At 37.9% G+C, this 27,135-nt stretch overlaps 2 protein-coding genes across 2 annotated transcripts in view; one reads left to right on the top strand and one right to left on the bottom strand.

Annotated features, from left to right (window-relative positions):
* The window catches only part of CLN5 (ceroid-lipofuscinosis, neuronal 5), a 10,617-nt gene extending 8,020 nt beyond the window's left edge, over positions 1 to 2,597 (top strand). The window contains exon 4 of the mRNA XM_012000655.1: positions 534 to 2,597. Within this exon, the coding sequence (XP_011856045.1) occupies positions 534 to 1,045 (512 nt within the window). The 3' untranslated portion in view covers positions 1,046 to 2,597. The remainder of the gene's footprint in view (positions 1 to 533) is intronic.
* A 2,707-nt stretch (positions 2,598 to 5,304) lies between these two features.
* Positions 5,305 to 27,127, bottom strand: FBXL3 (F-box and leucine-rich repeat protein 3). Its single transcript, XM_012000656.1, has 5 exons — positions 26,777 to 27,127; positions 22,108 to 22,456; positions 19,215 to 19,337; positions 15,741 to 15,912; positions 5,305 to 7,834 (listed from the first exon to the last, which is right to left on the bottom strand). The coding sequence occupies exons 2-5, from the start codon at positions 22,453 to 22,455 to the stop codon at positions 7,191 to 7,193; spliced, it is 1,287 nt and encodes a 428-aa protein (XP_011856046.1). The 5' UTR covers position 22,456; positions 26,777 to 27,127; the 3' UTR covers positions 5,305 to 7,190.
* Positions 27,128 to 27,135: the final 8 nt, after the last annotated feature.

The following is a 27,135-nucleotide window of genomic DNA, read 5'->3' as shown; positions in this document are numbered from 1 at the left end:
GTGATGCCTCCAGCTTTGTTCTTTTGGCTTAGGACTGTCTTGGCAATGCGGACTCTTTTTTGGTTTCATAGGTGTGGAAATCCAAAACCATTGTTTACTCACATGCATCCATAGTCTTAATCAAGTTAGAACATTTTACTTAAAATTAATATGATTAGGCCAGGCATGGTAGCTCACACCTATAATCCCAGTGCTTTAGAAGACTGAAGCAGGAGGATCACTTGAGGCTGAGAGTTTGAGACCAGCCTGGGCAGTACAGCAAGACCCTGTGTTGCCCAGGCTGTTTTCAAATAAAAAAAAAAAAGTAAAAAATTAGTTGGCTTTGGTGGCCCGCACCTGTAGTCCCAGCTACTCAGGAGGCTGAGGTGGGAGGATCACTTAAGCCTGGGAGGTCAAGGCTGCAGTGAGCTGTGATTGTACCACCGTACTCTAGCTTTGGCAACAGAGGAGACCTGACTCAAAAAAAAAAAAAAAAAAAATTAACATGATTAGCTTCGTTCACTAGGTGACTTTGTTTTGTTTTTTTGAACTAGGAAACATGTTCAATCAAATGGCAAAGTGGGTGAAACAGGACAATGAAACAGGAATTTATTACGAGACATGGAATGTAAAAGCCAGCCCAGAAAAAGGGGCAGAGACATGGTTTGATTCCTACGACTGTTCCCAGTTTGTGTTAAGGACCTTTAGCAAGCTGGCTGAATTTGGAGCAGAGTTCAAGAACATAGGAACGAACTATACAAGAATATTTCTTTACAGTGGAGAACCTACTTATCTGGGAAATGAAACATCTGTTTTTGGGCCAACAGGAAACAAGACTCTTGGTTTAGCCATAAAAAGATTTTATTACCCCTTCAAACCACATTTGTCAACTAAAGAATTTCTGTTGAATCTCTTGCAAATTTTTGATGCAGTGATTGTGCACAGAGAGTTCTATTTGTTTTATAATTTTGAATATTGGTTTTTACCTATGAAATTCCCTTTTATCAAAATAACATATGAAGAAATCCCTTTACCTAACAAAAACAAAACACTCTCTGGTTTATAAAACACCTTAATTCTACTGCTTTTTTCGCCAATCACCAGCATCTGTTTTTCAGGGGCTGATTTTACTTTTGTGAATTTCTTAGCTTTTCTTCCTTGGTGCAGGAAGTTAAAATGCACATCAGCAGAACTGCTGCATATTAACATCTCAGGACTTTTCTCTTGGAAAGAAACTGAAATTCGTACTATATTGGCCAAAGTGAGCAAGTTAAGTGATCTTGGTTTCAATTTCCGAGCCTTTGTTAATACAGAGAATTATGGTTCATATCAGTTATGTAGGACCTTTGGACCCAAGGTCCCACAGATAGATATGATGTGCTGAGATTTTTAAAATACTTTCAAAAATAAAAAAAATACCTTCAGTGACATTTTCATGATGGGAGCTCTTTTTTCTGGTATGGCAGTTACACTTTTTCACTCAAGTGCTTTAGTTTAGACTGACTTTACAACTTTTATAACTTCTGGAACCAAGTTTAGTATAGTCTGATTACAGTCCATTCACATAACTTTAGAGATTCGTTTAGAAACCGTAACTGGAGTGGTTGTGCTTCTAGATGTGGCAAATCCAGTGTTAACACACATTTCTGGCTGGCATTTTGGAACTAGCTAGTAACTGGCTTGTGTTATTTAAGCAACCTAACATCACTAAATCCTAGGATTTAGGATTGCTGTAAAGATGGAAGTTGTATATGTTTGGCAGGTCACAGTGAATGGCAGTGATAATATCAAAGAACAAATTGTCATCCTTGATCTTGCCTCATGTAGTTTATGTGCCAGACCTTCCCGGGTTTTGTAGTCACCTAGACTTTAAGCTGATGGCATAGTGCTTCCGCAGTTCTTCCAGCCGGGGTGTGCAGGTATATGGCTGCAGACATGTTTGCGTAAACAGGCAGCGTCTGACTTCCTCACTGTTTCCTGTAGTTCTCCCTCTTCCCACAAAGCTGTCAGCGCAGTGGAAGAGGTTGCACATCTCCGAGAGAGGACAGGTTTCGGTCCGAGTTCAGCTGTGCTTTCATTAGAGCCAGACAAGCTTTCAAGGTCCTTTAAGTATTTGATGATCAACTGAACACGTTTCTATTCAAGGATAAAACACCAGTCAGTAAGAAGATGGAGTGGATGTCCGAGAAAACAATTCACATTTAATATGTAAATGTACCAATTATGTGATTCAGTTTCAGCTGATATTCAAGTGCTTCCTGAGAGGTTAGTACATTATTACTGAGCTCTCATAGAAAGCTTAATCATAGATGTAATTAGCCTGATCCAAATGAGTAAATTGGACCTTAGAAAGGCTAAGTGATCTTTCTCTGGCTACCCAGCTAGTAGTAATGAAGTCAGGTCTTGAACCCAGGTTCTGCTGACTGAATTGGATGCACTATAGTACAGGCTTTTTAGCACCAAAGTGTGGTCCTCAGACCAGTGCCTGCCAACCAGATGTTACTAGTCTGTGAGGAAATAAGTACAGATACTGACAGGAAGCTTTTATAAACTTTTAAAGCAATTTGTTGGAGTGTTTTTGTTTCTGTTGGGTCTAATTAAAAAAATTGGAGCTTGTATTTTATGTGTCTTTGGTCTTATTTTGTCTAGGAATTCATTTTTACTGTTTTTTTTTTTTTTTAACTGTAGTTCCACAACAGTCTGAAAATAACCGTCACCAGGTATCTTCCTCAAATACAGAGGGAGAACTTTCTTTCACACCTCCTATTTAGCCTGTGTACTCCTGATAATAATGCCTAAACATTCCAAATTAATACTGCCTCTTTAACCTGCTAATTGTCTTTACAATGTCACAAGAAAACTTGGATCTGTGCATTATCACCATCTAGTGGCTAAACTCAGGCAACACCAACGTCTGCCAAACTCTTAGGAAAATTGCTCTGGAAAAACAGTTCAGGATTTTGGATTTCCAGAACTGCCTTGAAGAGACAAAGATTCTTGTACCAAGTTTTGGTCAACTGCAAATCAAAGAACTTGGTTATGTAGGAAAAACAAATGAGGACATCTGTACCTGGAATTTTTAAACAACATTCTAATAGTTATGTGAAAAAAGCATTCAAGATTTTTGGATAGGCGCAGTGGCTTATGCCTGGAATCCCATCATTTTGGGAAACTGAAGTGGGAGGATCGCTGAAGGTCGGGAGTTCAAGACCAGCCTGGCCAATGTGGTGAAACCCCGTTTCTCCTAAAATTACCAAAAAAAAATAAATAAATAAAAGCTGGGCGTGGTGGCCCGTGCCTGTAATCCCAGCTACATGTGAGGCTAAGGCAGAAGAATCACTTGAACCCAGGAGGCAGAGGTTGCAGTGAGCTGAGATGGCACCACTGCACTCCACCCTGGGCAACAGAGCGAGACTCCGTCCCAAAAAAAACCATGATTTTTCATTGTTCCTAAGAATCTTAATTAAATGAAGACAGAAAGCACCATAGATTCAGGTAACTACAGCATAGACAGCATTAACATTTACAAAAGTATTTCTTAAGAATTAAACCTGTCAATTCTACTTACAAGATGTAGAGCTTTCAGATAAAGATGATTGAAGAACATGCTTTCAAAATAGTTGAGAAACCAAAACATAGCCACGCAGAAATCTGCCAATTAAGTTTTGCTGCCCTTTGAACAATATGATGTAATGTGATTTAATTATAACTTAAGTACAACTTAAATGCAGTGTCTATTTTGCTGTTGTTGTAGGCTGGGCGTGGTGGCTCACGCCTGTAATGCTAACACTTTGGGAGGCCAAGGTGGACAGATCACTTGAGGTCAGGAATTTGAGACCAGCCTGGCCAACATGGTGAAACCTCGTCTCTACTAAAAATACAAATATTAGCTGGTCGTGATGGCACATGCCTGTAGTCCCATCTACTTGGGAGGCTAAGACAGGAGAATCACTTGAATCCAGGAGGTGGAGGTTGCAACGAGCCGGGATCGTACCACTGCACTCCAGCCTGGCAAAAGAGTGAGACTGTCTCAAAAAAATGTTGTAGATGTTAAAATTTATGTATTTTTTGTCTGACTGGGGCTTTACAGTGAGTATATCCTCTCACTAATCTGGCTCAAAATTAGGTAAGTATACCCACAAAGTGTCATCTAATATATTGTTGCAGGTAGAGGAAAACGGACAGTGAAAAAGTCTACTAAACTTTATTTGGAACCCTCGATATTGGCGGCTCCTTAAAAATTCAAGAAAAAAATCAAGTCTTAGGAAGTCTTATCCAGTTTTATGGTCTGCTGTGGTGGCACTTACTGAATTACCTGGGATTACAGTTCCTGTAAGATTTGTTTTAAATAAATTGTTGGCAGGCTATACAAAGAGTGATGTTCCAAAACTACACACATGCTTTTTCCCTGTTCACAAACAGGCTGGCCAGTGTTTCTAGCATCCTCGTCATTATTTACCCTTTATCATCCAAGTAGTTTCCTGCTCTTCAAACCTTCCTTTCAAAATTTTCTCTCCTATTTAAAACAAGTTAGGATTATTTATCCTTTTATTGGACTGATTATTCTAAGGATAAGCTCTTATTTCACTTTTGGAGTAAAAGGCTTTGTGCCCTTTGTAAAGTTGGGTGTCAGCAAGCAGCTGGAATTTTCCTGCCTGGTAAAAATTAAAACCAGCCCCACAAACTGGGGTTGGAGTCTGTGAAAAGATTATCATCTATGTGTGGGGTAGAGATTAACTATAGTGTGTTAAAGGACCTAGTGGAGGCTTGAGCCTTCTTCACACAAACTCCTTCCTTTCAGCCTAAACTTTCCCAAAAATACAAAAAGGTTCTTTAAATGCACTAAATTGACTTAATCTTCAATCATACCTATTTTTTCTGATATGGTTAAAACAGCCTAAATTACCAAATTGAAAGCCAGTAAGACAATGAAAATAATTTCAGTAGTTGAAAACTATTCTAATTTATATAAAGACATTTATCTCTAAAAAGACTGGTTGGGTTCTAGGACCCTTAAAGACTAATTCTTTGTCTAAATAATGTGTTTTATAAGTTCTCATTCTGAATGCAGAAAGAACCCATTCCTTATTTTCTGTATAAACATTTAAAAATTTGTATATCATGGTAGGTTTTAAATTTCCTATTTCTTTAGGCATCAGACTTTATTTCAAGAACAGGTTCCATGAGCTTAACCTCGTATCTTCAAAAAAGCAAGTCTATCATAAACATTGTTTAATATTAAATATTATATCCATCAAATATGGATTTGAAACATTTTTAAGTTTAAAGTCAAATATGTGTAGTTTTTAAAAAGTAAAATACAACAGCATTAGTAACTTTTTATTCTCAAAGTGATAAAAGCATTTAACATATACTTTACAGTATAAACAAATTAAGTACTATGCATTTTGCTTATAAAGTGAATTAAAGTATTTTAAGCATTATATAATTCAATTTGTACAAAAAGTAAATTTCCAGATACAAGCTTTGGTTAGAACTGATTATGTACTGTCAAATCCATTTTTCCAAAGTTGTTCAAGGAAAAAAAACTTGACTAGCACAGGTAATTCTTGTACAATCAGAGCTTTTTACTATTTAGGAGGAGGGGAAATATTACTATAATTGCTTTTAATTTTCGAGTCTAGATAAGCCTTTTTTCTTCTCACTTATATGTTGCTGCAGGAGAGCATATCACTTTTGGAAAGCATAAATTATGTAGAAAATCACCTTTTGCTTTATTCTTAAGAAGGTCATCCATTTTAAAAGATCTAAGACTGTTAGCTTCCTTAACTACTGAGATATTTTCTAAAAGTCACACTACTGAAAGGAGCCACTTCGAGAATTAATGTATTCCATTGGGGGTAAATCACTTCTGATTTCCCTCAGAAGGGCAGTAATATCTACTAGCACTAGTGCCCAGAATCAAAGTTTATATCATCTAAAAAAACGCAACATTTTTAGGCTCTACAATGCATGGATTACCTTTATTCATATGAAAGTAATATAAAATGTTACCTAACTTAAATAATATAAAATATCAGTTTAACCAAATTAACAATCACAAAACTGCAGACATTTTTCTATTAAAGTTTTCCAGTTCACTGAGCAATATTTACTGAAAAATGATTATGAACTTAAATATATCCTCTTTAAAATTTGCTTTTTATGCTAGACTGTACAATGGTGCTCCCTTTATGAGTTTTAAAAATTCTACTTATATAACTATGTAATTCCAAAACGGAAAAATGAGTGAGCCATCACTAAAATTTACTGGAAACTAATATTCTTTCATGGAAACAACTGATAAACATTTTAAAGTTCTATATTTATTTAAATTTGGCTTTTTAAAATAGATAAGCTTTTCATTTCAATTATTGTTTAATACTTCAAAGCTAGTTTAAACAAAGATAAAACAAAGGAGAACTAGTAAAGCATTCCTTACTTTACATACAGTGCCTCGAGTGCCACATACATGGTAACATATCACAAAAGAATGTATATGGTTTAGCAGATTACAGAGCAAACCTAAAAGTTTATACAAAGCTAAACATTGCCTCCCTTCTGTTCCATTTATTGTCTTTTAATTTGATCTTGGCTCTGTATTATCCTTCTATAATACCACTGTGTGACATTTATCAGTTTTCTAAGTGTTCCGATTACTTATATATACCTTTTTAACAGCTTTGTAACATTTGAGAACATTCATCCAATCTTTCTCATTAGATACAATAAATTCATTTTTCTCACAAAATGCTTACTTTCCTGAGCTATATTAAACACCTTATAACAGGTGTATGTATAACTGAAGACCCTAAAATGTCAAGTTTACATTTTTTTTAAATGCATAGAGAATATAACATTTCAGAAAACCTATTAGTACTTCTTGGATATTATAACATACAGGTTTTGTTTCCTTTAGACTGTAAACTGTTTAACATGTATAACTGGTTATTACTTTTACATCTGAACCACATTTAAAAAAATTCGGAGATATGATTGCTATTACCCTAAGGAAACAAATGGAGTTTTCTGACCAAAACTCATTCATGGGTCTTCCAATAAACAATCTTTACATAAACTGACTGAAGATATCAAATTTCTGTGCCACAAAATAGTAGAATTATATCAGAACTACAGCAAATAAAACTTTTATTATAATACATTTGCTTGAAGTTAAGGTGCTATTCATCATGCCCTACATCATGCGGTTTTTACCAAGTGGGCATCATGTCGGGAAACCACACCCTACCAAGATGCTTGGACACTTCCCAGTGAATCTGCTCCAAACTATACTTTTGGTCAGGAATTAGTACTTCTTCCATAATGGATAATTGAGATAGGCGGCCACCACACATCTTCACAAACTCAACAAAGGCACTACATGAGACTTCACATTCCCCTAGTCCAATAGCTGACAAATTTTTGCAACGTTCTGCAATGCGAATTAACTCTTCGTCAAGTGGCCGTAATCCATTTGCACATACTACTAGTTCAACTAGTCTAGGGCATGTCATTCCCACACGGCCAAGCACATCTTTGCTTACTGATCTCCCAAAATACAGATGGGTGGCAGGTATTTCATAGCGAAAGAATGGGTCAAATTCTTCTTCATATAAAAAAAAATACATCACTAAGTTCACTTTGGGTGAATGTCTGATGAAAGCATCCCAGCTGCTCTTCTGAATAGTATGGAAGTGTGTCTGTCCAGGATTCTCACTGACTACATCAATGCGCAAATGTTCTAATCGAACATGTTTTTCAGAAGACAAAGCAAGTAACAACTCATCACTCAATAAGTGGTAGTTCAGGGCTAGTTCTCTTAAGCCATGACACTGATCAGCCACACAAAGGATACCTTGAAAGAAAAAAACAAAAACAAAAACAAATTATTTGCAAGTTTTTGTAAAAGTTTATCTGTTCAAAAATTCAATCAAGTACATGTCCCACAGATGTCTGTCACAGTTCCCTTACCACAAAACTATGTAACTTAAAATCTGTATAGCTGAATTGGAAGGGAAGTCACAAACATTTAAAATCTATTACTAATTTTGTCTACAAGAAAATGAAACCAATTCTAAATCCCATCTATGAAAAAGAAATAAAACTCAATTAACTCTGTCATTAAAAAAATACACCATCACTAAGGTTGGGGCATTCCAGACAGTGCCATATTTTTAAAAAATTATTACTAACACTAAACTTATAGGTTAAGTAATTACATGATCACTGCAACAGAAGCCAAAGGACATTTTTTGAAGTTCAAAACCTAATCCTAATAAAAACAGAGTAAGATAGAAGCATATAAAACTATGAATTAGGTAATGAAATAAAATATTTACAAACTAAAGATTTCTATCAAATGATCAACAGTCTCATTGCTAATAGTGTACAGGCAGCTTATCAAATTTATAAGAAAAAATACCAAGATATCACTAAATAAGCATGTCAAAGTAACTACTCAATTCACATTAATGGAAATACACATTATGAGTTTTGAAGCTCTAACACACCCAGAAAGCAGCTCCCTTAGATGATTCCCTATACTTAGGGTGCTATGCTTTATAACTTACCAAAACTATCATCCTAGCAATAGATGACATTTTAAAGGTCAATATTTGATCTCTCTATAAGAGTTCTGTTTTTGTTTTTGTTTTTTTTTGAGTCAGTCTTACTCTGTAGCCCAGGCTGGAGTGCAGTGGTGTGATCTCAGCTCACTGCAGCTTCTGCCTCCCGGGTTCAAGTGATTCTCCTGCCTCAGCCTCCTGAGTAGCTGGGACCACAAGCGTGTGCCACCATGCCTGGCTAATTTTTGTATTTTTGGTGGAGACAGGGTTTCACCATGTTGGCCAAGATAGTATTGAACTCCTGATCTCAAGTGATCCACCTGCCCTGGCCTCCCGAAGTGCTGGGATTACAGACGTGAGCCACTGTGCCCGGCCAAGTATAAGAATTCTACCCCAAAGAGGCACCTTATAATACCTGGTAAGTAACCCACTCAATCCATTTCTTCCTTATGTTTAGAAACAAGGATAGGAACAAAACATACATCATATTTTCATCTACTATTGTTACAAGTATGATATGCCAGGTACTAGAGGTTATGCCACAAATAATTTTAAAAATCTGGAAAAGTATTATTTCTATTTTGAAGTGGAGACAGCTAGCTAAAAATAGCAAAGCTGCAATACAAACACAGGCTAAGTAACTCTTATGTCCATGCACTTAACTACTGCTTAAGAAGTGACAAGACAGAGGCCACCAATAAGCCATAGCTTTATAACAGTGGGAAAAGAGACGCATTAGAATTATCAGAAAAGATAAACTGAATTGCCAGAATGAGTCACCAGAAAACAGAGTAATGTCTCAGTATTCAGCAACCACAAAGTTTCTGTTTTCTGCAGGTAGGTATATACTTTATTTTTATTTTGAGATGGAGTCTCGCTCTGCCACACAGGATGGAGTACAGGGGTGCGATCTTGGCTCACTGCAACCTCCGCCTCCCAGGTTTAAGCGGTTCTCCTGCCTCAGCCTCCCAAGTAGCTGGGATTACAGGCACATGCCACCATGCCTGGCTATTTTATATACTTTGAAATATACCCTGATTACTCAAGGTAACCTTAAGCACATCTCTGTTCTGATACCATCTCATGCCAGTTAGAATGGCGATCATTAAAAAGTCAGCAAACAACATGCTGGAGAGGATGTGGAGAAATAGGAATGCTATTACACTGCTGGGAGTGTAACTTAGTTCAACCATTGTGGAAGACAGTGTGGCAATTCCTCAAGGATCTAGAACTAAAAATACCATTTGACCCAGCAAAGGATTATAAATCATTCCACTATAAAGACACACGCACACGTATGTTTACTGTGGCACTGTTCACAATAGCGAAGACTTGGAACCAACCCAAATGCCCATCGATGACAGACTAAAGAAAGAAAATGTGGCACATATGCACCATGGAATACTATGCAGCCATAAAAAAGGATGAGTTCATCATGCCCTTTGCAGGGACATGGATGAAGCTGGAAACCATCATTCTCAGCCAACTAACACAAGAACAGATAAACCAACCACCATATGTTCTCACTCATAAGGGGGAGCTGAACAATGAGAACACATGGACACAGGGAGGGGAATATCACACATTGGGGCCTGTTGGGAGCTGGGGGGCTAGGGGAGGGATAGTATGAGGAGAAATACCTAATGTAGATGACAGGTTGATGGGTGCAGCAAACCACCATGGCACATGTATATCTATGTAAAAAACCTGCACGTTCTGCACATGTACTCCAGAACTTAAAGTGTAATAATAATTTAAAACACACACACACACACACACACACGGGAAGTGGTAACCAACAATGCAAATAAAAGAAACTTTGGAGTATCATTTAATAACTACAAAGCAGTTGTGGCAGGCATAATACTCAAAACGGCCTCCAAGATCCCATACCCTAATGCCTAGCATCCGTGAATTCCATAAGATATGCCCATGATTATGATATATGGTTCAGCTGACCATATAAAAGAGATTATCTGGATGGTCCTAGTCTAATCACATGAGCCCCTTTTAAAGCAGTTTTCTCTGCTTGCAGAAGTAGTCAGAGAGATTCAAAATGCAAAGGACTCAACGTGTTATTGCTGGCTCTAAGCTAGAGGGGGCCAAAAAAGAAAAATCACAACCAGTCTCTTAAGAGCAGAAAGACCCCCTAACAGCCTCTTGCTGACAGCCAATAAGGAAACTGGATGTCAGTCTGACAATCACAAGGAACTACATTCAGCCAATAACTTGAATGAGTGTGGAAGTGGATTCTTCTGCAAAGCCTCCAAGTAAGAGCCCAGTCTTCCTGACATTTTCCTCTCAGCCTTTTAAGACTCTAAGCAGAGAAGCCACTTGAGCCCTACCTACAGCTCTAATGTACAGAACAGTGGAGCCAATAAATGTGTGTTGGTTTAAGCTGCTTTGTGTAGAGCTGTCAGTTATGCACCAGTAAGAAAACTAATACATAGTTCCAAGTATTTAAAAACGTAACAGTGGCAAAAGTAAAATAAAAGTAGGGCACTATTACAACTCAATAAATTAAGACAACCCAAATTAGAAAATAGGCAAAGGGGCCAGGGGCAGTGGCTTACGCCTGTAATCCCGGCACTTTGGGAGGCTGAGGCAGACCAATCGCCTGACGTCAGGAGTTCGACACCAGCCTGGCCAACGTGGTGAAACCCTGTCTCTACTAAAAATAAAAAACTAGCCGGATGTGGTGGCAGGCGCCTGTAATCCCAGCTACTCAGGAGGCTGAGGCAGGAGAATCACCTGAACCCGGAAGGTGGAGGTTGTGGTGAGCCGAGACCACGCCACCACACTCTCCAGGCTGGGCAACAAGGAGACTTTGTCTCAAAAAAAAAAGAAAAATAGGCAAAGAATCTGAATAGACATTTCTCCACAGAAGATACACAAATGTCCAACAAACACATGAAAAGATATTCAAGGCCAGGCACAGTGGCTCTCGCCTATAATCCCAGCACTTTGGGAAGCTGAGGTGGGAGGGACACTTGAGCCCATGAGTTCGAGACTAGCCTAGGCAACAAGGCAAAACCCCATCTCTACAAAAAATACAAAATATTAGCTGGGCATGATGGCGTGTGCCTATGGTCCCAGCTACTTGGGAGGCTGAGGTGAGAAGATCGCTTGAGCCCAGGAGGTTCAGACTGCAGTGAGCCAGGATCACGTCACTCCACTCCAGCCTGGGCGACAGTGAGGCCCTGTCTCAAAAAAAAAAAAAAAGATATTCAACATCATTAATCAACAAGAAAATGTAAATCAAAACCACAATGAGTTTACACCCCGTAGGATGGCTATAATCAAAAAGACAAGTAAGTGTTAGGAGACACTGCTAGTGGATATGTGAAGTGGTACACAGCAGCTTTGGAAAACAGCCTGGCATTCCCTCAAATGGGGAGTTACTATATGATCACTAGGTATATATGTAAAGAGAAATTAAATCATATGTCCACACAAGCAGCATTATTCATAAGTCAAAAGGTAGATTTCCATTTATATGAAATGTCCAGAACAGACAAATCTATAGACACAGAAAATAGATTAGTGGTTGCGTACGGATGGCTGGGATAGAGGTTTTGGGGGCAACAGCTAAGAGGTATGTGGTTTCTTTTTAGAATAATAAAAACGTTCTAAAATTGTGGGGATGCATGCACTACTCTATCAATATACTACAAGTCAATAAATTGTACATTTTAAATGAGAATTGTGAATTATATACCAATAAAGCTGTTACAAAGCTGGTGATTGGTGGTGGTAAACTCATACAACTCATTTGGGAAAAAAAAAAAAAAACAACAACATGGCAAAAAGCACAAAAACACAAAGATCCTTTGTCCTAGGACTTCCACTTCTTAAGAACGTACCCTAAGTAAGAAATTAATACAAGCAAACTGCTATAATCCAATTTTTTTTTAATCACAGCAAAAAAGGTAAAAACAAGTGTCCAGCCTTAGAACTATAATGCAACGTTGGCTTATCAACAAGGAAACTAAGTAACTAAATGTTCATTAGTTCAACCTGATAATTAATATTAAGAAAGCAACAGGCATACTAACCTAGAGGTCCAGTTACAGACAATTATAACAACTATACGAAATGGAAAAAAATTAAATGTTCAGTGAGGAAAGTAGAATACAGTCCCTAATTTCAACTCAGAAAAACTGTCCACATATGCAAAATATAGATAGAAAATATGTAAATATGAAATTTCAGCTGAAATCTTATGCGGTTATACTCTTCAAATAAAAAGTATTGCAACTGGCCGGACGCGGTGGCTCAAGCCTGTAATCCCAGCACTTTGGAAAGCCAAGGCGGGTGGATCACGAGGTCAGGAGATCGAGACTATCCTGGCTAACATGGTGAAACCCCATCTCTACTAAAAATACAAAAAACTAGCCGGGCGTGGTGGCGGGCGCCTGTAGTCTCAGCTACTTGGGAGGCTGAGGCGGGAGAATGGCGTGAACCCGGGAGGTGGAGCTTGCAGTGAGCTGAGATCACGCCACTGCACTCCAGCCTGGGAGCACAGCGAGACTCAAAAAACAAAACAAAACAAAACAAAAAAAAAACAAAAAAGTATTGCAAGTATTCTTTCTTTTTTTTGAGACAGAGTCTCGCTCTGTTGCCAGGTGGGAGTACAGTGATACAACCTCGGCTCACCGCAACCTCCGCCTCCCAAGTTCAAATGATTCTCCTGCCTCAGCCTTCCAAGTAGCTGGGACTATGGGTGCACGCCACCACGCCCAGCTAATTTTTGTATTTTTAGTAGAGATGTGGTTTCACCATGTTGGCCAGGACGGTCTGGATCTCTTGATCTCGTGATCCGCCTGCCTCAGCCTCCCAAAGTGCTGGGATTAACAGACGTGAGCCAACGTGCCCGGTTGTATTAAAAAGTATTCTTTCTCTTCCCTTCCTTTCCTGAAGTACTAGTCCAAAAGTCACTATGAAACCAACTTTGCAAAATTATGACCATGAAAGAAATCAGACCTAACCGCCCCTATCTTGCTTCTAACCCTTAAGCTGCCCTTGTTCATTCCTGGGCATAGGCTGAGCTAACTTTGGGAAGGAATTCAGTTCATGGTTTGACTCTGAAACAAAACTGGTAACAGCCCTTTCATGAAAAGACCCCTCCTTCTTGTGTGGGGTCCAGTATGCCTTTGCAGGACTTCCAAACTAGCTGCAAGATTAGAAACTACAATGTGGGGGTCATGAAGCCTCTGGCTCCAAGAATGTGAACCTCCCCAAATTGCTCCTGGCAATAACATCATTATTGTAAAACCTAAGAACAGTGCTTGACATATTTTGTAAACCCTGTACTAGATGAATCAGCTGACACCATCCAGACTGGTAATCTGGCCCAACCAGTTCTGCCATGGCACCTAGGAACAGAAAACATTAAGAAAACCTAACTTTGACCCTTTATGATTCCAACTCCAAACTGACCAATCAGCACTTCCCAAGCCCCTACCTGCCAAATTATCTTTAACGATTCTGATCCCCAAATGCTCAGGGAGACTGATTTGAGTAATAACAAAACTCCAGTCTCCTGCACAGCCAGCTCTGTGTGAATTACTCTTTCTCCATTGCAATTCCCATCTTGATAAATCAGTTCTGTCTGGACAACCGGCAAGGTGAACTCATTGGGCAGTTACAATTAAGTGGTATTAGGTAAGCTTATACTATACTATCAGAACTGTTGTGTATATTTAATAAAAATGAATGAACACAGGATACACCAGAATAAAGAGAACTATGAACTCTCAGTTTTATAGAGAAATCAGAGACATAAAGACTCATACAATGTGGTAAATGTTAGCAAAAACGTTCCGAGTGTTCTGGAAATACACAGGTGGGAAATCTCAACCAGAAAGGAGAAGTTCCCTCCTTCTCCTATGTTGACAGGCGGGTCAACACAGATCACATCTAAGCTGAACTCTGAAGCCTGGGCTAGCTGCAGTTAGCAAGGTGAAGTTACAACATTTGAGCAAGTATTCCACAGGGTAAAGTGTACTGAGCAACCACAAGCAAAAGTACAAACAAAAATCTGTAGTTCCACAGGACCCAAGTAAAAGCTCCACGTGAGTGACCAGCAAGAGACAGATGGAGATCAAGATACAAAGGACCTTGTACACTATGAAGCCAGGAAGCACAGACTTTATTCTGAGAGCAGAGCTATACAGTAAATAAAAAAATGTCATAAAGGTCATATAAGAACTGCCAAAGCCTATTCTTAACTTCTGGTTTATAATAGCTTCAGTGGTAATCTGTAAGTGGCAGAGACAGCTAAGAAAATACAACCACAGACCTAGCCATTCTCATCACCAGGAGCCTCCTGTGGGAGAAAAGAGAATGAGGAAGGAGACTTGGGAGAATGAGCAAGCAATCTCCATCTAAAATGGAATCATTTCTTGGTAGAAGGCTGACCTTTACCGATGGCAAGAAGGTTGGAAGTGTTTTGTAAAGATCAAAGATTTGACACTATCCCTTAAAGAACAGGTTTCCGAAATAACACAGCTAAAGGATCAGCAAACGTCAATAGTGGGAGGAGTCAGGAATGAAGCAGCAGATAGCAGTATATATAATATAGTAGTAGGATTTACACTCTCTTTTCAATACAAACCACCTGGAATTTAAATAATCTCAAACTGAATAATTCAGTAATGCTCAGAAAATCCTATATAAGAGAAACTGGAAAGAGCTTTTATAATGCTCTTCTCCCATTTGATGGGTTCTTGGCTCCAAAATTCAACTTAGAGAAAAACACCATCTTGCAAAATGTAAGGCCACCACTTAGTACAACTCCTCTCCCTCTACACAGTGAGAAGAAAAGCAATTATGTGACTGCTCTGACTCAAAACTTACCCTATTAGCTCAACTACAATGAGAAAAAATTCTACTGTACTTAATGGGACACCTCAGGCTGACCTCATACTGTCCTTTCCTCTTTTTCTCCTGTCCATTTTCTAGCATGTGCTATTCATAAATTTACCAAATAAGATTGGAAAATAAGCTGAAAGCCAGTGTCTAGTAACTTATGCTATTCTATTACTTATGCTATTCTATTACTATATTAAAAATATTTTAAAGAGATGAGGCAGTCGTATCAATCCACCTTTAAGGTTAATGATCATAGTTTTTTCTAATTTGATGAACATACCAATGCATTTTACGAAAATGTGTCTAGCAAAAAACACAACATACCTGCTGGAGAGACATGAGGACAGCTGCTCATTTTCAACAGCTTGAGTGTATCACTGTTGTTGGCCACTAGTACTTTGAGAGATGGATCATCTACTGGAGTATCATCTATCTTAAGCGAAGACAGGGATTTGGAGTTTACAAACACAACTGTCAGTGCAGAGATAAAGTGAGACTGAAAAGCAAAAAAAAAAATTATTTCAATTTTTAGGAATGAGAATTGAGGGGTTTCCTAGTACTACAGTTTATCTGAGTCACAATGACATTAATATTTTGTAAATGTTTTAGGGGTGGCACCCCTTCACTCTGTTATTGGGAGTATGGCAAAAGAGGTGACTATCTGTTATCTTTGAGAAGAGCCTATTTATGTGTAGGGGAAAAAAACATTTCAAGCCTCAGAATAAGTGTCTCTAAATTGGAGAAACCACTGGTAAGTAAAAAGAGGAATTCTGGAACCAGGGATGAGAATCTCTCTCAGATACTTCACTTTGCCGTATCTGGAAACCCTAGTGTTTTATAACACTAAACTGCATTTCTTTTCTGTTTGATAGGTATGCCCACTAAACAGTAACTATTAACACCATCATTAAAAATTAATATAATAATCTATTTAAAATCTGAGACTCATTTGAGATATGAAAACTCATAGAAATTTTGATTCTAAAACAATCAAAATCATACTTAAAATTCCAAGTTTAAAATTCCTTCAAATTTTATCTACAATATTTTCAAGTCTTCTATTTTAATGTATTTTGATCCACAAAAGCACCAATGAAATCATTCATCATGTATCATATATATGTATATATGTACGTACATATGTGTGTATAAACACATACACACGTATGTATCTGTTGGACAGAATATGACCTAAAGGAATCAATGTAGGCAAACAGGAATTAAAGCATTCTTAAAGTATGCAGCTCTCAGTCGGAGCTAAGATATGAGTTGAAACCATTAGGCAAAGAATCTAGGAGAGTAAAGAAAGGCTAATACATGGTCCAACATATTCCTCTCTACAAAACCAACTTCATGCTCCAGTTAGCTTTACAAATTCTCTACAGGAGTGAAAAAGGATGAGGGCAGGCTAAGAGCCAAGAAAGTATAATGAAACATTACTTTCTTTTTTTTTTTTTGAGACAGAGTATTGTTCTTGTCACGCAGGCTGGAATGCAGTGGCACCTCCTTAGCTTATTACAACCTTAAAATCCTGAACTTAAGCAATCCTGTTTCATCCTCCCTGGTAGCTAGGACTACAGGTGTGAGCCACCACGCACAGCTAACTTTTTTTTTGGTAGAGATGGGTCTTGCTATGCTGCCCAGGCTGATCTCAAACTCTTGGCCACAACGGAACCTCCTGCCTCGGCTTCCCAAAGTGCTCAGATTATAGCTGTGAGCCACCACACCCAACCAAAACACTGTCTTCTTGGTCATAATTCCCTAATTTACTTTTTCCCTACTGTGATTAAACAACTGGTTAACTACTTAGATTTTGATTAACTATTTACTTAAATGTTAACATCTTTCTCCTAATATTTTCATATCAAACTCAATTATATCTTGTACAAACATATTTCATTTGCAGTCTAATGACTGCATCACTGACGTCTTTTTCCATTTCCCCAATTTAGCTCTGGTCAAAAACACTTCTTCTATGTTGTCTTCAGTTCTCTCAAGATTTCCAAAATATTGCAATGCCCTATTTCAATCTTCTACCAAAGCCATAAAAGGAAAAAAAAAAAAAAAAGAAAAACTGTATTAAGTATCCTAGACTCACTTAATAAGGAAAGAAGCATTCTTTCCATTAGCTCCATTCATGGTTCCCAAATTAGTACTAGATATAAGCATAATGGTAAGAAAAAAAAAAGAAAAATTATGTTCAACATATCTTTTAATATGGTATTTTTAAATATACCATATGAGTCAGTAGGTACATTTGTATTTTAGCTATGGTAGGTACACTAAAAATCAATTCAGATTGTTTCATTTCCCATTTGAAGCTTGAAGGTGGCGCTATACCATGTAACCCGTATTTCTTAGAGTGAGTTTCCTTAACCATCTTAATCAGAATCACCTGGACTGCTCACAGGAAGAGGAGACTTAGAATCACCCCGAATTTGAAAAAGGGATACAAATCCAAAATTTAGGAGGCTATTCAGAAGATTTTTACACATTAAGTCGGAGTACCATGCTGATCTAACTTCTGTACTTAGGATCTTAAAATATTAAGATAATTAGGGCCAGGCACGGTGGCTCAAGCCTGTAATCCCAGCACTTTGGGAGGCCGAGACGGGCGGATCACGAGGTCAGGAGATCGAGACCATCCTGGCGAACACAGTGGAACCCCGTCTCTACTAAAAAAATACAAAAAACTAGCCGGGCGAGGTGACGGGCGTCTGTAGTCCCAGCTACTCAGGAGGCTGAGGCAGGAGAATGGCGTAAACCCGGGAGGCGGAGCTTGCAGTGAGCTGAGATCTGGCCACTGCACTCCAGCCTAGGCAACAGAGCAAGACTCCGTCTCAAAAAAAAAAAAAAAAAAAAAAATTAGATTCTCCTGCCCATTTCCCTTATTTTATACAAGAAAAACATTTTATCTCAAAATATATATATGTAATGAAAATATTTCAAAATCAATTAAGACTTTGACATCAACTGGTGATTTATTTGGTACAGACATTCTACTGAAACAACCACTTGGGTTATATATTCAATTCAGTTATATTCCCTCCTCAATCATCCCAGTATATTACCAGGTACCTAAAAGGATGTCTGTATTTTAGTTTTCAGTGTCTTCTGGGGAAAAAACTATCAATTATTGTTGGAGACTAACCTACTAACCATTAGCTAACATACTCAGACACCTTTACCACCTTTCTAAAAATGTACCCTCCTTATTTTTGTATTTTAAGAGAATAGTTGTGAGAGAGACACGATCTCTGATTATGTGCAGGATCACGTTAGAATATATATATGAATATATGTTAACTTTTCCCCCAAATAAAGGATGTCTTTAAGTCTGTAAATTAATCTAAACTGTGCTGATACTAACCTTGGTCAAGATTAAATCTTTACAGAACATTTGCCAAAAGATTTTATAAGTTAGACCTGCTCTCAATACCGGCACTCTCTACTTTTGATTCTAACTTCACCAATCTGCTCTGGAAGCCCCAAAATGAGTATCTACGTGTCCCTTTTTTTCTAATATGGTTGACTCTGTTTTACTTACTGAATTTCTTTGAGTACTTCCTATAGACGCCTGTGTAAATTTCTTTAACCATACCAATTTAGAAGTACGGTGATTTTAAAAAAAAAAAGCTTAAAAAATACTATTTCTTTTCATTGTAAATAGTAACTGATTTTCCATTATGTATATATATTACTTTCCTTATACTCACACTGTCAATACAAAAAAAAAAAAAAGGTTAGACTTTCACCGGATTTCTCAGTAATAGAAAATAAAACAAGAAGACCAGATACCTTTGGTAAATCCATAAAGCTTGGTCGAGCAGTTGAAATAAGTCCAAGTGTTTTTAAAGAGCAATTCACAAGTTGCGATAGTATATCACAAGCTGCTTCAGCTGATTCCTTGCTGCTGTCCACCTTAGAAAAGAAACACCATTACTCATGTACATTATATTGTCTTTTTACTTTTTTCCCCAAATACCCAGACTTCAAGATTACTCATGTATATATTTATATTTCTCTGTACACATATTCATTTCATAGAAGTATCATTACTAGTTTATTGCATTATAACTTAAAGAACATTCTTTCAATCATCCACCCTCCACCCTCACCTCCAACTTTAGCCTTTTCTGAGTCTCTCTGAAAAAGTAGAAGGGCAATTGTCAAGACAAGACCTAGCTTTCATTATAAGAGACATATTTAATGTTGGCTTTTACACTGATTTATTCCAAAGTGACTATATAAACTAATGGAGTAAATCAATTTATAGTCTTTAAAAAATAATTATATATTTGGTAGTGGATCACATAATAGATGTAAATACAGGCTCTATGGTATGCACTAGAAACTGAGTATTTACTCAAAATGTACATGTGTATCACAACCTGGGATTCATCATTAATGTTATCATAAAGATGAATGTGAAGTAAAATGAGTGTACTGGACCAGTCAGGCATGAAAATCTAAACTAAATAAGAGATAGCTATTCTCACACATACTTCTGCAAAGACATTTCCTAAGGGAAGGATAATAGGGCCAAAAAATCCCTCAAGGATGTAAAAAGGAGTTCATCCATCAAAAAGTTAGTTGTTTCCTGGGAAGCACCTTAAAACAATAGTTAAAAGGATATTATTAATTTCCAGATTCAGATACAGTACTTTATCCCAAAAATGTTGAGTGGATGGTAAAACTAATGTGCTAATTATATTAGTTTCAGAGCTACTTATAGATAATACGTGGTCCCTGGACCAGCAGAATCAACATCACCTGGGAACCTGAATGGGAACAAATGTTGATATTCAACCCAGGCCATCTGAATCAGAAACTGTTGGGGGGGCGGGGGGCGGGTCAAGCCCTCCAGGTGATTTTGATGCACATAAAGTTAGAGAACCTCTCTTCTAGACTAAATATTCTAACTATAAGCCTCCTTGGTCTACAATCGGTGAAGACTATCAGGAGAGCCCAGAAGAATCCTGTGATGTGACTCTTTTTTGTAAATCAGAAATTATTTCCTCAGGGGGAAAAAAAAAAAACAACCCTAATAAAAATGTTAAACTTTTGCACAAATATTTTATGAGGGTTATACTAGATACACCTGAATTATATCACAGGGCTGTAAAAGAATAAAAATGACCCAGCAAATCTACTAGGTGGAACTGGACTTTAAGACCTATCAGAGGAATGTATTATACGCATCTTTGTATGTGATTTACCATTAGAACACTCTTAGACAACTCAAAGATAACTAAAACCAAACAGAAACCTCTTCAGCCTTCTTCCCTGGGGGTATGGGGATGAGTCCTGAATTTTTGTTTGATCCCCCTACCCTTACCCCCAGGTAGGATCGCAAGATAATATACTAGACATCCAATTAAATTTCAGGTAAACAGCAGATTTTTTTTAGTATTAAAGACGTCCCAAACATTAAACGGGATGTAACTATACTAAAAATTATTGATTATCTGAAATTCAAATTTAAATACTCATCTTACATTTTTATTTGTGAAACCTGGCAATCAGTGGCCTAAGTGCCTTTGTGCGTTTTTCTGGGAAAAAAGGTGAAAACATATCCAACCATTCCCATCACCAATTCTCTCCTCCTCCTTGGACACACATGGGAGAATAAGCAGGTAATCTCCATCTAAGAGGAAATCACCTTCTTCAAGGGAAGACAAGATTTTAGTTATGGCCAGAAGCTCTGGGTTAAGAACTATTGTTTTGCCTAGGTTTAGCCTGGACTGTTCAGCAATTGCTACATCCAGGTAAATCAAGTATTCATGCATTGTTTTTTTTCAATAAGTTATTTATCACCACAAAATCTGGTGTTTAAAGATTCAGTAAACATGCCCATATTTCATTATTCATTACCCAAACAAAACATGACAAGCCTCACACAAACCACTGTAATTTTTTATTTTAAACAGAGACAAGGTCTCGCTCTGTCACCAAGGCTGGAGTACAGCCGCACAATCATAGTTCACCGCAACCTCAAACTCCTGGGCTCATGCAATCTTTCCGCCTCAGCCTCCTGAGAAGGTGGGACTATTGGACTACAAGTGCACACATCCAGCTATGATATCTTAAATTATTCTGGATATCTCAAAAAGCCACCCACTTCATTTATCTCATCACTGCATGATTTCCAATACCTTCCTTCCAGCAACAAAAAGAAATAAACAGTTCCCTTTGGCATTCTTCCATGTACCTTTTTCTATTTCTCTCTAAAATATATTCATCTAAATCTTCTACATAAAGTTTCTAAGCTTCCTTTTCATTTGAAGATCCCATTTCAAAAAGTCATCAGTAAGTAACACTAAGTTCCTGTTAGACAGAAATAGCAATTAAGTTCTACTCAATTATAATCACGCAATTTTTATTTTATATTTCTTTTTCCTCAAAATTGTTCACAATAATTCAATGTAATTCACAGCTTTACCAATGACTTATGCTTATTTAGTGGCTGCTTTTGCTGTTTTAAGAAATGATTAATAATTAACAGAGTAATTTAGCTCCATCAAATATAATAATTATTTTGTGACAGCTTCTAAGGTATACAATAATTCTAAATTTTTAAGCATTTTCCCTGAAAAAGCAAATATTTTAAAGGCATGAGAAGATGTACTGGTTTAGGAAACAAAAGCCACTAAAAATACTTATTTTTTAAAAGAAGGATTTAAAATATTACCTTGAAGCTGACATATTGTAGATGGTTTGAATGTCTTTTAATAATCTGTTTGATCAGCTCTGGATGGGTAGCTTTCAAGTAAGATGTAGCTGGCTGATTCAGTTCAAATTCAAAACATCTCCACAAGTCAGGCATGTGAAATACCTGGTTCCAGTTGCGGCAAACTTGTGAAGCATGAGCCCGGTCAAGAAGAGGCAAATACTTAAATACTTGGAGAATAATGTCCTGAAGGAGATTACCCCAATCACAAGTCTGAGAATGCTCATTTGTAGTCCTCAGTTTCTTGGATTTCTCTGTAGTTCCTTCTTCTGATGAATTATGGTCACTATCTCTTCCTCCTCGTTTCATCCTATTCCGAAAAATGCATCAGTTTTTTTCCTACTCAACTTTTGAATAGAAATAAACTCAAAATTCATTCTTCTGTCACTGAGATGTGTGTTTATATACACAAACACAAATATGCAGGAAAAACTGGATCAGTAATTCAAGACTACCAAAACAACTATTTTGAAAAATGCCAATGAAAGCCAACAATGGTTTATAAATTTTATACTTTTTTGGCATATGTTTTTAAACATTTACATTTATCAGTATAATATACAGTATAATATACTACATGGGAGAAAGATTATTATGGTTTTGAAACTACGCTAACAATTTATATTTCAAAAGTTGTGGTCAACTTAACTAAATGAATATAAAAGGGAACCTACAGTGATACTTTGTAAAGGTTTCTTAAAAGTCATCTAAGGATATTCGTTCTTGAATTTGAGGCCGACCAGGGTCTCAAGAACCTCCAGAGAGGATGTTAATTAAGTAGCCAACAGATGTTCCACATTTAATAGTCTATACAGGGGTCCTGTGGTTCTGGTCCGAGGACCAGAACTGGGCCCCATAGCAGGAAGTGATCAAGCTTTACAGCCTGAACTCCTCCTGTCAGATCAGCAGCTACATTAGATTCTCATAGGAGTGCGAACCTTACTGCGAACCGTCCATGTGAGGGATCTAGGTTGTGTGCTCCTTATGAGACTCTTAATGCCTGATGATCTGAGGTGGAACAGTTTCTTCCTGAAACCACCCCCTACCACAGACAGGCACTGGGCTATGTGTTACCTGCCAGACGTTTCTAACTCTGCCTAAAATAAGCAAAACCACCCCAGCAATGAATTGTTTGGTTTGGAATGTAGCTGCTTCTTCAAACACATCACTTACTATTACACTGTTTTCCCCAAGTTGTGTTTCTGAATTATACCTATTTGTTTATTCTATGTATTCTTAGCACTTTCATTCCATTAGTTTCTTTGAAAGATAGTTTTTTCATGGCAAAACAGTTTTATGGTTAAAGAGAATAGGCTCTGGAACCAAGCTCCTTGGGTTTGAATTCTGGCTCTACCTCTCACTGGCTATGTGGCTTTGAGCAAATTAATGATATTCCTGTGCTTCAATTTGCAAAATGAGTTTAATAAAACATAGGGTTTCTGTGAGAAATGCAATATTATTAAGGTTTTTCAAAGGGGAGCTATGTTGTATAGGAAAGCAGTCCAGCATTAACAACATTAAAGTATACAACACGCTAAAAACCGGGGTTACCACCCAGAAGGCAGAGAATGATTCGTTCATTCATTGTGTTCACTCATTCATTCAAGATGGGGTCTCATTCTGTCACCCAGGCTGGAGTGCAGTGGCACAATCATGGCTCACTGCAGCCTTGCCCTCCTGAGATCAAGCAATCCTTCCACCTCAGCCTCCAGAGTATCTGCATGCACCACCACACCCCACTCTATTTTTGCTTTAAAATCAAGAGAGGGAGAGGAAGAGAAGGGGGGGGAGAGCGAGAGATTGTGTGTGTGTGTGTGTGTGTGTGTGTATGTGAGAGAGAAAGAGAGAGAGAAAAAGAGAGAGCAAGAGAGAGAGAGCAAGCAAGCTTGTGTACCAGAAAACACACCCTGGAAGCACACTCACTGAATTATTAGAGTAACTAACAGTAGATGGCAGATCACAGGTAATTATTTTTCTTGCAAACATCTTTTCCCTTTTTATGTTTTACACATTTCTTTTACTATCAATGCATTACTGTGTAATTGGATTTTTTAAAAGGTCTTGTTTTGATTTGTTTGTTGGAAACGTACAGCGGCTCTAAACCAAATGGCTGCAGACCACTCACTGGTAGTTATTTAGTTTACAGCCTGTAATACTTTTGTTCCTAGAGAACAGTTCTGGCAGGGTAGTGGTTTTGACCTAAACTTGGGGTGACAACCTTTCAGAAAGATGGCTTGTTGTTCCAACTCTCTTCTGGCCTATCAGCATAAAAGAATTTCTCATTCCTGTGTGAGATGAAGGATATGCATATGCATTACTGTGAAAGAGATGTTTCTGCAGACTTTCTCCATCCAGTACCTCGAAAAACTTGTGAAAGAAGATTGAGGGCTGGAGAGTAAAAAGAGAATGGCAGAGGCCTCTGACCTTAATGCCATGAAAGTCAGTCTAAGACGTCTTAGCATATGTGCAATCAACTGCCCATTCTTCACTGCTCCTATTCCCAACTATGTAAATAAAATATATTACACATACCCCACTGATCAGGGAGAGAACAAGAACACAGAATGACAGAGGTGACAGCAAGAAGGTAGTTTGATGGAAGATTGGAAATTATGTGTAACTCTGAGAATAGATTTTTTTTATAAGTTTAGAGAAAAGTGTATAATCTACATTGTAATCTTTAATATTGTCTCTCCTAATAATAATCCCTCACTAGAGGTTGAGAAAACACTGTCATTATGACCCATTTTTCTGCTTTAACTTACCCTGAAGGCTTATTTTAATTTTAGTATATAAAATTTGGGTCAAAGAACAAAGTGTTTGCTATCCAGAGCTTATAATTTCTCTTCTGACCACCTAAAACTACTCACAATTTTGAGATACAGAGATTCAAAAAAGAATGACAGTCTTCGTGATTTCTACACCTTATTATAGAATACTGATTGACTGTTTCTGGAGAACAATCTTCTAAAACCAGAACTAGACAACTTAAAGACGGAATAATTCATTTTACTTGAGAGTATATGGATATATACATGTAAAAAAAGGTAGCCTTATTCACATAATAATCTTTGCTAATAAATACCTTGCTGGTCCTAAAAATAGAAACTTTCTTTTGTCTATTATAGTACTGGTTTAAATAAAATGTACTTAAATACCTTTCCAAGTTCAGGTTAAAGAAGTTGACAAAAATTTTTTTAACAGTATGCAACACTAAGGGACAGCATCTCTTGATCTAGATATAAAAACACTATATGATCACCAAAGCATATTTTAAGCACTTACCAGTTTACAAATAGCTGAATTAAGTCTGTAAATTGTCATATGTAATATGTTTATGTCACAATTACAGTGCAATAAGCAATGGAAAAAAATCTAAGGCCAAATTCCAATAAAAACAGCCTCTGGACTATCCTCATTTTTGCATGAAAATAACAGGAGTGAGTGGACACTTAATAAAAATTTTACATGTCAATTTTCCAAGTTGGTTTCCTTTATGTATGAAAAAATTTACACTACTTTAATAGTATCTTATTAAATCTATTTACACATGAAATTCTGCTATACAGAAAATTAAACATCTCAGAGCATCTTCCAGCCTGCAAATAATTTACATCAATGGACCCTATAATTCCTATTTTTGTCAAAGTGAAAACACCTCTTATCTTTCAACAGAAGTGTGGAGGACCAAGCTGTACTATAAAACGTCAATGAGACTTTCTAGATTCTAGAAATGTAGAGCACCAAAACTAGGCCTCTTCAGGACTCTGGCAGTTTAATTTCCTGCAAAGTTTCTAGGCCCCAAATAATGCAACTTAGGCCACCAGAGCTTTTGGTGAGGGATTGATACGACTACAAATTGCTAAATAGCAAACTATTGAGGAAAGACCACAGGCTAGCTAAGCAGCACAAGGAGTTAGTGAGCTAACTCTATGTTCCATAAACTTTGAGGTGGGCACCGTGGGCCACGCCTGTAATCCCAGCACTGTGGGAGGAGAAGGCAGGCGGATCGCTTGAGCTCTGCAGTTCGAGACCAGCATGGGCAACACGATGAAACCCGTCTCTACAAAAAATACAAAAATTAGCAGGGCATGCTGGCCCACGCCTGTAGTCTCAGTTACTAGGGAGCTTGGGGTGGGAGAATCGCTAGAGCCAAGATCGCGCCATTGCACTCCAGCCTGGGTGACAAAGTGAGTCCCTGTCTTAAATGAAGACCGCCAAGTGAACAGCTAGCTGTGTCCATCATTGTATTAGGCACTTTTACACTGGCCATGCAGTAATTTTAAATGCCCGTTTGTAGTTAACTCTAAAAAGCCTATTTTGGCATCACAGTTCCTTTCTGTTCTGCTTTCACTAATATCAAACTACTATGCATTCTTCGGCTGAAATACAATAAAACACTATAAAGAGGTTAACTCACAACTAAATGGTTAGAGAGCACACAGTGGCGAAAATGTGTCCACAGGTCATAGAGATAAAACTGATAGCTGATGGTACTTTTATAAATATTTCAGAGATAACAGAAACTAAGTTACTTTTTTTTCAAGTTAGAAAAGGAGGATTCTAATTAAAACATCTGGGTCACTCAACTGGCCATTAGCAACGACGAAATAAAAATGATCTCTCCCACCTCTCAGCTTGGAGATACAGACCATTTACTCGGCTGCTTCCTGATCCCCGTCTGCAACTCCACCTAAAGGACTGCCCACGCCAAAGGCAGGCGCGCAGCCGCTCAAGTTGACCAAGTTTTTCGCCTGGCTAAGCGGCGGGGGCGTCTCCTCCTCCCTGCGCCACCTCCCGATTGGCTTCCCCTGACATTTCTCATGCGCCCCACCCTGGGCACTTTGACATTTCAGTGCCTCATTGCTCAAGCTCTCAGCACCGGCGTAGCCGACGCCGGGAGAGCCCCACACAGTGCAAGTTCCACGGTGCCTGTCCCCAGCCCGCGCCAAGGGTCATAAAGCCAGGCAGGAGCCGCGGCTGGCCCCG

Source organism: Mandrillus leucophaeus, unplaced genomic scaffold (genome assembly GCF_000951045.1).
Source record: "Mandrillus leucophaeus isolate KB7577 unplaced genomic scaffold, Mleu.le_1.0 Scaffold638, whole genome shotgun sequence".
In the NCBI taxonomy this organism is placed as follows: domain Eukaryota; kingdom Metazoa; phylum Chordata; class Mammalia; order Primates; family Cercopithecidae; genus Mandrillus; species Mandrillus leucophaeus.
Note: the sequence above shows the minus strand (reverse complement) of the source record. Positions and strands in the feature narration are given on the sequence as shown.

What these genes read in the sequence shown, in the direction of transcription:
- FBXL3 (XM_012000656.1), bottom strand. Translation starts at nt 22,455, where the DNA reads ATGAAACGAGGAGGAAGAGATAGTGACCATAATTCATCAGAAGAAGGA. An exon ending in TACAATATGTCAGCTTCAAG is followed by an intron (nt 19,338 to 22,107) that starts GTAATATTTTAA and finishes TTCTTTTCTAAG; the next exon opens with GTGGACAGCAGCAAGGAATC. An exon ending in TCCTCATGTCTCTCCAGCAG is followed by an intron (nt 7,835 to 15,740) that starts GTATGTTGTGTT and finishes TTTTCTTTCAAG; the next exon opens with GTATCCTTTGTGTGGCTGAT.